At 38.4% G+C, this 13186-nt stretch overlaps 1 protein-coding gene across 1 annotated transcript in view; it reads right to left on the bottom strand.

Annotated features, from left to right (window-relative positions):
* Window positions 1-1031: 1031 nt before the first annotated feature.
* The window catches only part of LOC107599040 (paired amphipathic helix protein Sin3b-like), a 42263-nt gene continuing 30108 nt past the window's right edge, over window positions 1032-13186 (bottom strand). Inside the window, 15 exon segments of the mRNA XM_016290525.1 lie at window positions 1032-2176; window positions 3531-3729; window positions 4126-4217; window positions 4353-4445; window positions 4591-4764; window positions 5641-5810; window positions 5950-6667; window positions 8168-8351; window positions 8690-8928; window positions 9017-9133; window positions 9844-10054; window positions 10171-10364; window positions 10480-10602; window positions 11285-11437; window positions 12481-12850. Coding sequence (XP_016146011.1) covers window positions 1943-2176; window positions 3531-3729; window positions 4126-4217; window positions 4353-4445; window positions 4591-4764; window positions 5641-5810; window positions 5950-6667; window positions 8168-8351; window positions 8690-8928; window positions 9017-9133; window positions 9844-10054; window positions 10171-10364; window positions 10480-10602; window positions 11285-11437; window positions 12481-12850 — 3271 coding nt within the window. The 3' untranslated portion in view covers window positions 1032-1942.

The raw sequence follows: 13186 nt of genomic DNA on the forward strand, positions 1-13186 counted from the left end.
ACTCACTACTTTACATTGTAGCAAAGTGTAATTTCTTCAGTGTTGTCACATGAAAAGATATAAAATATTTACAAAATGTGAGGGGGTGTACTCACTTCTGTGCGATACTGATATATATATATATATATATATATATATATATATATAAACACAATCCTCAAATGAAAGCCATTTGCAAGACTCCTCTTAAATAAATAAACAAACATATTAAACATATAATAATAAAAAAAAAACTTTCTGGGTAAATATCATGAAACAAGTCAAGATATTCCTGCCAAAATTAAAAAAAAAAAAAATTACACACTGTAATCCATAACTCAAATGAAGCTAATTGAAGACCATTAAAATGTCTTGCATTTTGACATTTTCATGACAGTTTAACATTACCACACATTTACAAAAAAAACAAATAAATAAGTGCTGTCAAATGTTTAATAAATGTATTTAAACATTATTTAAATGTTTAAATAAATGTAAAATAAAAGTTTTTGTTTACAGAATATATGCGTGTGTACTGTGTATATTTATTATGTCTATATAAATACACATGCATGTATATATTTAAGAAAAATTGTATGTTTATATATAAAATATATTTATAAACCATATAAATTATATGAATATACAAATATGCATGTAAATACATCTAAATGTTTTCATAATGTATACATGTGTATTTATATATACATAATAAATATACACAGTATGCACACATATATTATGTTAACAAAAGCTTTTATTTTGGATGCGATTAATCGCGATTAATCATTTGACAGCACTAAAATAAATATACACCTTTCTAGTATTTATTGTACTGGATTTCATTTATGGAGGTTTTCATTTAAAGAAGTGTGTTAAATGTAAATGTAATAAGGATCTTCAGGGAATGTACTTAAATGTCAAATAAAGAGTGGGGTGAAAAATGACCCAGACACTTTGTTCAACTTTCTTTGGATATTTCACATAAAATGTTCTGCCTGGCCAAACATGTATTAAATAAAGCTGGTTTTCCACCATGGTATCTGCAGATAGATAAATATTAAATTGTAACATCAAATAATTTAAACCATAAGACAGGACAATGTTGCTATTCCAAATGCACAATCTTCTGATGAAAAGGTGAGAATTCTGCAAGAATCACGACCCGTTCTTTAAGAACTGCACAACTAGGTTGTTTATTTTGTGATAACTGATACAGGATAAATGTTATACATTCTTTTTTCAAAACACTGATATTTTGTCATTTTTCGGTTTTAATATGTAAAAATTACACTAAACAAAAGCAAGGATTTGGCGAGATCGATATGATACATGATCTGGATGTTTAACAAAATCAACTACAAATAATGAGCAGTGATTGACAGGTGACACTGGCGATCCTCTGTTCAGTTATAAGAGACGATGAAAACAAAGAACACAAAACAGAACTAAAACAAGGACGTTACGGATGTGCCCCAGAGAAACATAATTTTTCCAAGTCATCATTCATAGCCAAGAAAATGCACACAGAATAATCTTTCTGCTGTATATATGCAATTGCTCGAGCTCAAGTCGACTTAACTGTACAAAAAGACATACAGATGTTGTAGACATACATTAAACCTAGTCTCTCAATACTTCAGTATAAACAAAACAAAACTCTGGTTTCAGGAGCTAAAAACTACAATGGACTTTCTTAAAAAAAAAAAAAAAAAAAAAGTGACATTCACATTTCTGAAACGTCTGGTAACGGCATCGATCATGATGGACTAGTGTCGAGATGTGATGCTTTTTAATGAGGCATTCCCTCCTTTGAGCAGCTGTCTGTCCTCAAACCACTCCTGTCTGTTCGCTGTGTTTCAGCCAAGCATGTTTAAGCTCGGCCATTTGAAAGAGTGAGCGAGAAAAAGACAAAGAGAGAAAAGAGAGAGATCACCAAAATCCATCCCAAGGCTTGAGGTTGTTACGGTGAGGCGGGGGCCTTGCTGTTGTAGTGCACCTGGTACCTGTTGACATGTAAGCCTTTGACCTGCATGGAAACACAGGTGGTCTTGCAGGGGATCATGTCCTCGTCCTCTTCTCCCATGAGCCAGTCCTGCACGCTGCGCTCAGCGCCGGAGGACACATGCTCGCTCAACCAACCCCGGTGCCACTGCTCGAAGCGCTCGTGCTGGGCCCGTGCTACTCTGTGCTGGGACTAGAGGAAGAGATGGGACAAAAATTAAATGCACTACTAGGGGCTTTTGCACCACATGGTTCTAGGAACTAGTCAGCATGGTGGTTCTAGAGAACCAGTTTCGCCCACGAGCCGTTTTCCTGGTTGCATTCGCACTGGCAGCAGGAACTCCGAAGCGGCCGACAGCGGCGTCTTTATTTGTGCCATTTACAAACGTCAACAATGGAGGTCATCAGAGCTGTTTTTGTTGTGTGTCGTGGGTTTCGTGATAATGGAGATGTAAATGCACAATTTAGTTACGCAACTGAAAAAGCATTAAAAAAAGAAGGTGACAACTTGCAGAATTAAATATCATCGAGGCTGAGAAATGAACAACACTGCAGACAACAGGTAGCTAAACGGTCTTATCCCCGTTTTCCATGTGGGTGGAGAACAATTAGCTGGTGTTTCGTTTGCGTTTGGCCAATCAGCGTACACTTGCGTCACTGGTAATTCCTATAGAACTGTTTTAGACCCTATTCTCAAGTAGGAGCTAACTGAGTTCCCAAAAAGGACTAAATATGTTCCTTGTTCGTGAGGCGCGAACACTCCAAAAAAGTGGGAACTTACACCAATAGTTCTAGGAACTATGAAAAGGTTCCTCCGGTGCGAAAGCCCCTACTTTTTAAAAGTTGGTTGTTAATAAGATTTTTTTTTTACTTATTCAGGAAGGATACATTACATTTATCAAAAGACATTTAAGACGAAGACAAAAGACATCTATTTCAAATCAATGCAGTTTTTTTCCTATTAACTAAAGAATACTGAAAAAATATGTCAGTTTCCACAAAATTATAAAGCAGTACAACCATTGTCAACATTTATAATAATAAGAAATGTTTATTGGACATCAAATCGCCATATTGGAATGATTTCTGAAGGATCATGCAACACTAAAGACTGGCGTAATGTCATTACATGAATAAATTATATTTTACAATATATTAAAATAGAAAACAGTTCTTTTAAATTGTAATCATATTTCAAATATTACAGTGTTTATTAAATAAATGAAGCCTTATTGAGCATTAGAGACTTCTTTCAAAAACATTATAAAAGTCTTACTGACCACAAACTTTTGAATGGAAGTGTATTTGGGAATATGGTAAGATATGGGAAGCATTTTCGCCTCTCTTTTAAAAGTGAATAAGCTTATTTTGTCATCCTAACCATGCATGAGTTATATGGTTAGCATCATTTATTATTTGAATTTAACAGTTCTGCAAGTATTTTTGATTGTACTCACAAAGCGCAAATTTAACTGAAAATACTAGACCGAAAAAATGTATATTGACTGTAGAAATGTTCAGAATCTTTTTGTATTTTACGAACATACCCTCCGAGCTTTCACCAGGGCCCCTCGGCGGTACATGTAGTCTTCGGAGTTCATCACAAACACCATCTTGTGCGTGTTTAGTTTGAAACGGCAGTCCAGGTTCCCAGCTGTCTCCACACCCATCTTCCGATGCCACTCTCTCCGACAGCGCATGGCTTCCACCTGCTTGAGCTGCCAGCCACGGAAATGCCTCAGATTCCTAAAGGTGAGGTGCAGAAAAAATGTCAATCTAGTTTCACCTTAATTCGACATGTATTACAATTGAACAAGCAATTTTTAGTTTATATCACAAAAGCAGTGTACTACTTTATACTGAGACAATCAGCTTCAATTATACATAATTTCTTCCAGAAACAAGGTCAGATATTATGAGGGGTCTAAAAATAATGAGTGTTGCTGAGAGAAAGCAAGTAATATTGGGCTTGTAAACAAAACAAAACAAAAATAAAAACGTAAATTAAACGTAAATTTAGAGGCGCATGAATTATAGAACTCATGCACCTCTAAACAAATTAACAATGAACCTTCTGGCTACAAAAGAGAAAGAACAGGCATAAATAACGCAGGTTAAACAAGTGCAAACATGGGTTTTTACCTGGGTAGAAACACAGGCTTGAAGTAGTATCCTTCTGTCTGAGAGCATACAGATTCAGTTCCTATATACTGCTCCATATAATTAGACAGGCTCTGAAACAAGACATAACAAATATTAATGCACTAGAAAACCAGATTTGACGCTTTTAAAATGTTCTCAGAAAACAAACAACCCATGTTTCAGAAGTATTTTCTGTTGTAAAAATACAGAACTTTGTGTGGAGGTACCTGAAGATCCAGCGGGTCATCGCCTTGGGCCTCCTCCGTGTCCAGCAACTCGATCGTTAAGGTCACCTGACCTTTGTTTTGAATGAACATGACCTGATGAGAAACAGCCAAGAAATCACAAACTAAACTAGGTAATTACAAAACAAGCATGACAATTCTGAGGAGGTGAATATAACATCTGAATTTAGATTTCCACATAAATTTTGGTCATATGTAGGGACAGCATTAGGTCAAGCACCTTGAAGCAGTTCTCCTCAGACATGACTCTCTCAGCCTTCCATTGGTAGCTGGCCTCCCAAGCGGAGCGGACACACTGGGACGAGAGATTGCCACCAGCAGCACCCCTCTTCCTCTCGGCCAGGTACAGCTCAGTGACTTGCAGACACACCTCATCACTGACCAAGTGCTGAAGCTGTTGGAGTCAATCAGAGAGAAGAGCATGTTAACACCTAAACAAAAAAACAAGATTTTACTTGCTTTTTTAAAAAATATAAAAGTACTATAACATTCACAGCCTAAGGGGCCGTTCACACGATGTGTTTTTTCATTTTAATGAACTACTTTTCAGTTGTTTTTCTATGTAGACATGCGCTAGACGAATGTTGTATGTATGAGCATTGCACTCATGTCTCTTGTCTTTTTTAAGATGCCACGTCAAGCTAAAAGAATTTCAACTTTTACACACAGCGCCACTCTTCAATGTCAGTTCCAAAACAGTGGTTCTATCAGAAGACCCTGGAGGCAGGGCAAGTGGTGCAAGCTTTTGTTTACAGAAGGAAGTTGGCATGGCAATTGTTTTTTTTTGACAGAAACATGGCGGAGGTGGCATTGCGCTGTGCTTTTTTTTTAAACCATTCCTGAGCACTGCGTGTCATGTTTTTAGACGCAAAGACGTGTTCTGTGTGAACGGCCCCTAAGGTTCTCTTCCCTGTCAGCTCAATCCGACCATTTAAGAATCACAAATGGCAAAACATTTTAAGTTATTTGGGAACTTTTCAAATTAAAATAAATCCAAAATCGTATTACGATTTGATGAGCGCGATCATCAAATCGCAAAGATTGCAATTTAATTCAATAAATTTGCATGCCTGTTTACATATAAATGACTATTTAATATCTATTCAATTATGATAATGGGTGAATCAGAACTGAGGTCATTTACATAAAGTCTTCCAAGACTTTGAAAAGATCTGAGAGTTGAAAAATGTTTGTAAAATTCATGGCACCTTTAAAAGTATACAAATGGCCCAAGAATCTTAGCTTGGTGTAATGCAACTCTTCAACCCACCTGTCTTACAATGTTTTGAATGAGCTTGTCGATGGTAAATCCGATGTAAGCGTGGATGGTGAACATCTCTCTCAGGGTGTCCTCGTATTGCGTGGCCTCCAGGTTTCCATCTAGAAGACTGCGTACCATGTCTAAGAACGCTGGGTAATACTCCTCTAACTCTACTTCACCTGATACAACAGACATTACTGTTAATTTAGTTCTAAAACCAGATTAGTAATTATCCCAAAGCACATATTAGTGGTGCATCCAATGCAAAACTTGTGTAGGTGTAAGTGTACATGTGCATCGTTCAGGAAATCTACTCACTGGGCTGTTTCAGACGCAGCTCCATAGCCAGGTCGTTTGCCTTTTCTCTGCGCCCATCTCCCATGAGCAGCCGTTCCCGATTCTGCTCCGCCCTGTGTTCTAGTAACTGTCTCTCGGCCTGCCTGTAAACCCTTAGCAGCCGTGAGCACAGAGTCTGGTGCAGCCGCAGGAAGAAGTACCAGTTATTATTGACAAAGAACAGGTTGTAGACTCCATCCATCTCCTTCTGGTGCTCAGCCTCTGGGTCCCGCAGATCCACAGCCTCCGGGTCCCGCAGATCCACAGCCTCCCCTTCTGGATTCATACTGTGGGCAGCCGTAGAGGTGTCCATGCTCTGAGGGGAAGTGCATCGTCTTCGTCTGGAATCACCGTTCAGCTGTTGCTGGCCGCCTGTTGTTGAGACTTCACCTCCTGCGGTGGTGCCGTCCTCACCGTCGGCTTCCTCGTCCGTGAACTCCTCTGTCTCGCTAAGCTCTCCACGACGGGCGAAAAAGAGGTCGGGAACAAAGTGCTGGATGATACGCTTGATGTGGTCCTTGTCGTCCTTGTGGATGGTGGGTTGTCGCTTGACATGGTAGATGATGAGGGAGGCAGCGTCCTCCAGGATCTGTTTGTCTTCGTAAGTGAAGATCATGTGGGGTTCACTGGTCGAATTTGTGCCTGAGCCGTCACAACTTTGCTGGCCCATGCCGCCCTCTTCTGTGCTCTGCTCCTGCCGCTGTAGAGGGGAAAAAACAAAAGCGCTAGTTATCTGCATGGCATATGAGACTCTTGTAGCAAGCAACCCGAGATGAGATTTCACATGATGTACTCGGTTTTTATTGAGCGGGAACGCAGAATTACAATGGTGACGATGAAGAAAATGTGATGAGTTCTTGTTCATACATCATAACATAACATCTATGTGCTATTCCTAACTTAAACTGCTGATATGTAGTAAAGCGGAATAATTCATGAGATGTTGTTCAGTAAATTGGTTAACTGAAATACCTCCTGTCTTTTTTACATTGTGGGAGAAGAATAAAAAGAAAAGGGGTGCAAAATAGAGCTTGATAAGACTATTTTACTGAATAATAACATGGCAACTTAAAAGCTGTTATAGATGCAATGATTTAAGCTTTTGATTTTTTCAAATCAAATGTCACTGTGACAGAATTAATGAGTAGAATGTTCACATAAACTATTTTTACAATTTCAGTCCTTTATTAACCTCCACTGCGACTACATTTAGTCAAGTCTGTCATCATTATCATCATAAACTAAAAAAATGACAGACTGAAATGATTACTCCTACTGTTAAAATAAAGTAGTATATGAAATTACAATGCAAAATGGTTCAGAATGAAGACCAGATTATAATTACGGAAAAAAGCTATTTTCTAGATCCTGAGAACGAGTCATTAGACCTTCAGAAACAGAAGATCAGCTAAACTCACCTCGTCATAGATGCTCTCTATTTCATTGAGAAGACTCTTGGATCGAAGAGCCTTCATGTCGTTCTGTTTGAAGTTGACACCCTGGTGGTCCAGTGATTTCAGAAACGCCTTCTCATATTGCTCTCTCCAGATTTTGTTGAAGCCCTGCTGGGCCTCCCTCCACTCCTCCTCTTTAGCTTTCAATCTATGGCAAGAAAATCATCCATTTATTCTTCAGTCAAAATGTAATTTCTGCTAGACTGAAGAACTCTTAAAACTTTAGAACCACAAATGACTGCAAAATTAGGGATAGTGTAAAAATGACATCCACTGTTTTCATTTTTGATTAACCATGCTGGATTTATTAACTCTGTATACGGTCTTGTAGATCTCAATGATTTTTCCCCCTGTGAGCTAAGGGCAGCAATAAATAAGTTGTTGACCTCTGAGCTATTCTACTACTTTTGCTGTCAAATGTAACTGTAGAGATACCCTGATTGTCATTTAGGTGAGAGAAAAGAAAAATAAGACTTTTTTGTTAACCTTTTGAGTACGACAGGCACTGCAGTGGCTGGACTCCTCTTTAACCCCTCTATGATTTCTGGAGCCTTGTCACCGTAGATACGATAGATTGATGACAGACTGAAATGATTACTCCTACTGTTAAAATAAAGTAGTATATGAAATTACAATGCAAAATGGTTCAGAATGAAGACCAGATTATAATTACGGAAAAAAGCTATTTTCTAGATCCTGAGAACGAGTCATTAGACCTTCAGAAACAGAAGATCAGCTAAACTCACCTCGTCATAGATGCTCTCTATTTCATTGAGAAGACTCTTGGATCGAAGAGCCTTCATGTCGTTCTGTTTGAAGTTGACACCCTGGTGGTCCAGTGATTTCAGAAACGCCTTCTCATATTGCTCTCTCCAGATTTTGTTGAAGCCCTGCTGAGCCTCCCTCCACTCCTCCTCTTTAGCTTTCAATCTATGGCAAGAAAATCATCCATTTATTCTTCAGTCAAAATGTAATTTCTGCTAGACTGAAGAACTCTTAAAACTTTAGAACCACAAATGACTGCAAAATTAGGGATAGTGTAAAAATGACATCCACTGTTTTCATTTTTGATTAACCATGCCGGATTTATTAACTCTGTATACGGTCTTGTAGATCTCAATGATTTTTCCCCCTGTGAGCTAAGGGCAGCAATAAATAAGTTGTTGACCTCTGAGCTATTCTACTACTTTTGCTGTCAAATGTAACTGTAGAGATACCCTGATTGTCATTTAGGTGAGAGAAAAGAAAAATAAGACTTTTTTGTTAACCTTTTGAGTACGACAGGCACTGCAGTGGCTGGACTCCTCTTTAACCCCTCTATGATTTCTGGAGCCTTGTCACCGTAGATACGATAGATTGCACGACGCTGGATGACCTCAGAAGTTCCACCAAGACAGTCATCCAATCGGAAGCGCTCTTGATCCTCCGGCGAAAGGCGGGATAATTTCTTCTGCACGCTTTCCAAAACTCTTATCGTTGCTAAATTAGTCTCAAGCACAACATCCAGCTACAAAGCCAAAAAAAAAAACATTACAATCAACTGAATTTCAGTTGAAACCTAAAACTCATGATATTTTTCAAAGAGATCATCTTACCTCAAACCTCTCATCTTCACAGCGATGAAGTTGCTCTTCATATGGTGTTTTCTTGGAACTCACAAAAGTGGAGTCTTCTGACCAGGAAGGGAATGAGACCCAGGTATCATTCAGCACCTACAACAAAACAATGAGTTTAAACCATTTGTACTACCATCAGGTTTCTGACCCCATGACTGAAGCCGTAGCAATATCTGGTTGCACTTTTTAAAGATGTTTTATACACCAGCCACTTCAGATTTGGCATGAATATCTAGCTTATTTTCTACATACAAAATTAATGTTTACAAACAAGCGTTTGGCGGCGACACCACTGGGTTCTCCAGGCATCCTGGAAAAAGAGCTATTCATGATAAGTGCTTCAATTCAAATTCAGCTGAAAAAAAGAGCAGTGTGGGGGCTGAAACATCCCATTTTTCAAATGATTCATGGAGATTTGGGCTTCTGCAGATTTGTACCATTATCTGTGGATCGAAACCAACCCAGGATTTGCGTCATCATTAATGCCTCTCCTTTAAAGACCTAACGGCCGCATGGCTGACATTTTTGTAATGGTAGATTTGCATTTCATTTCATTTTATCTTATATTATTAGCATACTGCTGAGGTGAAATATGCATTAAAGCAGTAAAGAAAAAAAAAACACACAAACACATATTTATTATATATTGTCAATAAGTACAAATACTGAAGTAATATGAATAATTTCGAATATATAGACATAATAATTATACTTATATGGCATTATTAATTATATTCATAACAGTACAAACATTACATTGCTTCCATAACATTTCACAATTTCAACCATTTCTGAAAATGCAGTACCTCTTTGCATATAGCAGTTCGGCCACTGCATTTGGGCTGCTGGTAGGTCTTGGGCAGGGCTCTGTAGCTGGAACCCAGGCGTTTACAGGAGGCGTAATCCACTTCTCTGCCTCCACCCTCCATGTAGCGGTCAGAGAGGCCAGTGATGGCATGAGACAGCTCTTTATCACCCAAAAATGACTTAAACTGGGTGTACAGTTCTGGAAACTTCCTACAGAATGAGGCACCAGTGGCATATGACTCATGACCGACATGAAAGGGCTGCGAAATGCACCATATGAAAACAAATAGGATTAAATAAACATGCCCTATTTAAATATTTCTTACCCCAAGAATGGAGTCACAAGTTGCAGGAGTTCGGCCTAAATCCTGTGGCAATGGCCGACTTACTACCACGTACATTTCAGAGCAATTTTGTTTAAGAAACGCACCTTGTCAAAGAATGTGAATTCCCGCAAAACTCCATGCTTTCCGACAGAGGCAAAAGATGGGTCCTTGGAGCAGGAATACTTCATTTTTTTCTGTGAATAAAAACAAATACATTGTTTAAGCACAAGTAACCCGCATATACTGCAGGTCTTTAGGACACAGGGGCATATGGTATCCCTGCTTTGGCAGAGTTTTGTGAACTCTAACCTTCAGAAGGGGGGTCATGTGGGGCAGTAACATGGGTCTAGGTCTCTTCTTGCTCAGTTTATTCATTTCCTCTTCCCCTGCTTTCTTCAGAATGTCTTTGCCAGGCAAAGAACCTCCAGTAAACTGGAATCAAAGACACAGTCAGAAATAAATAAATAAATACTTACTCTACCTTTCAAAAGTCTGGTGTCAGTAAAATGTTTTAATAGTTTTGAAAGAATTGACTTAGGCACTCCAAGACTGTATTTGTTTGATCAATAATAATAAAAATAATAATAATAATAATAAACATTGTACATTTTATTACAATTTAAAACAACAGTTTTCTATTTTAATATATTTTCAAATGTAATTTATTCCTGTGATGGCAAATCTGAATTTTCAGCAGCCATTGCCCCAGTCTTTATTGTCACAAGATCCTTCAGAAACCATTCTAATATGCTGATTTGGTGCTCAATAAACACTATTTTCTTATTATCAATGTCGAAAACAGTTGTGCTGCCTAATATTTTTTGTAGAAAATGACACCCTTTTTTTTTGGAATCTTTTGATGAATAGAATGTTCAAAGGAACTAATAAGAAACAGAAATATTTCATAGCATTATACATGTTTTACTGTCACTGTTGATCAGTACAGTATGATACATCCTTGCTGAATGAATAAATAAAAAAATAAAAAATAAAAAAAACTTACTGACCCCAAACTTTTGCACGACAGTGTGAAGAACTTAAAATGTTTAAGAGAAAACCCTTTTGTTGCAAATTGATACAAGCGCAAGAAATGTTTAAAAAGTCATTTTCTAACCAGAGATCTCTTTGCATCAGGCAAAAACTGGCCAAACTCTGCAAGCAGATCCTCTTGACCTTTGAAAAGACTTGCCACTTTAGAGAAAACCTCATCTTCGGTCATTCCTCCAGTGCTACGCCCTCTGCTCTCCTTCACCTCCAGCTGCTCCTTCTACAGATGGACACAGGACGTACAAATCAATGAACATCGATAAGTTTACGGGATGGGTAGCAAAACAGTTCAAGGGTCTATTTCCTTTAGCGCTAGTAGGTAGTAGCCTAGTTTCAGCCTCAGACAGAACACCCACGGATAGCCCACAGTCCGTTCATTGACAGTCTGGTGTATACTGCGTGAAAAAGGCAGCCCTCTGCTAAAAATCATAAACTCCAATCTGATTGGCTTGCTGAAACGCAAGACATCCACAAGCAGAAATGTATATTTAATAGGGCTAGGACAATAAATCGATGCATCGCGATTCATGGATCGATTCTGAGATTTTCAGAATGCATCGTGATTCTCTCTCGAATCGATTCTGAGCTTAGTTTTTAACAGCAGATGGCGCTCTAGGCTAGTTTTTAACCGCAAACTCAAATGCTTACGAAGAGGAGCGCTTGTGCGTTCGGCTGAGTAATGTCAGTGGTTAAATGTACTTGGACATCGGCTTTTATGCTTCTATGATGTGAGATTAATGTAAACACAGCCCACTATGAACATCCTTGTAATTCGCTTCAACCTTTTCTACATTATGAATGATTATTTTAGGTTCAAATGGTGCGGGTGAACTGGAAGCAAGCAGAATACGGCTATTTCTAAAGCACGTAGCGCCATCGTGATGCCTTCGGAAATTTTCAGAATCGATGCAGAATCATTTTTCGATTTGCGATGCATCGATTTATTGTCCCAGCCCTAATATTTAATGTCTGTGAAATTATGAGAACGTAATACTTTTACAGAGACAGAAATTCAGATCACAAAGGCTACAGACATTTTTGCTGATCTAAAGGGCAGATAACAAAAGGAAAGTTCTTGACCAGAATATGCTGCATAGTGGACCAGACTTTATGTCGATAGTCAAAAGTCTTCCTCTGTGATATTGGTGGTAGCCAACCGGTTATTATCTGGGCTGGTAATACAAAAGGTTGCAGGTAGGGTCAAACCTCAAGAAAAAAAAAGAAAAAAAAAAAAAAGGATAAAAATGTCACTATTGCTCTCACCTGGTACGTATGTAGAATTTCCAGAAAGGCCCGGTAGATTTCTGGGTTGTCCAAAAATCGGTTTTTGATCTTATTGACGTAACTGATGGCACTATCAAACTCCACAGGACTGGGCTCTGATGTGGGAGGGGACACCGACGTGGTGGCCGGCTGTGATTGGCTCTCTCGGCTGGGCAGAGGAAGTGACAACCTGCTTGATTGTTCAGGAGGTCCAGATGATGAAGCGATGCTCTCCGGAGAGGTCACAGCTTCATTCGGAGCTGATCCTGCTTCAGCCACTGCTGATGAAGAGGCACTAACCACAGAGCTGCCCGTGCTCCTTCCTGGTCCCGGAGAGACCTGAGAGAAAAGAAACCAAAGAACAGCCTTACTTTAATACACCAAGAAAGCCAACATCCCCACATAGGTTTATTACAACAGAAGAACAAGAATACATAACTTTTATGCAAAACATACACTTCAATTCAAAAGGTTGGGGTCGGGAAGATTTCATGAATGTTTTTGAAACTAACACTCACCAAAGGTGCATTTATTTAATGGAGATGCAACAATATTTTATAACAAAACTAATGTAATATAGTGTTTTTTAAATGTTTTCTAATGCATAAGTCTCTTATGCTTAACAAGACTGCATTTATTCATTCAATATTACAATCAAAAATAACTGTTTACTATTTTAATATATTTTAAAATAAAATATATATTA

Source organism: Sinocyclocheilus grahami, unplaced genomic scaffold (assembly GCF_001515645.1).
Source record: "Sinocyclocheilus grahami isolate Dianchi unplaced genomic scaffold, SAMN03320097.WGS_v1.1 scaffold259.1, whole genome shotgun sequence".
Lineage (NCBI taxonomy): Eukaryota > Metazoa > Chordata > Actinopteri > Cypriniformes > Cyprinidae > Sinocyclocheilus > Sinocyclocheilus grahami.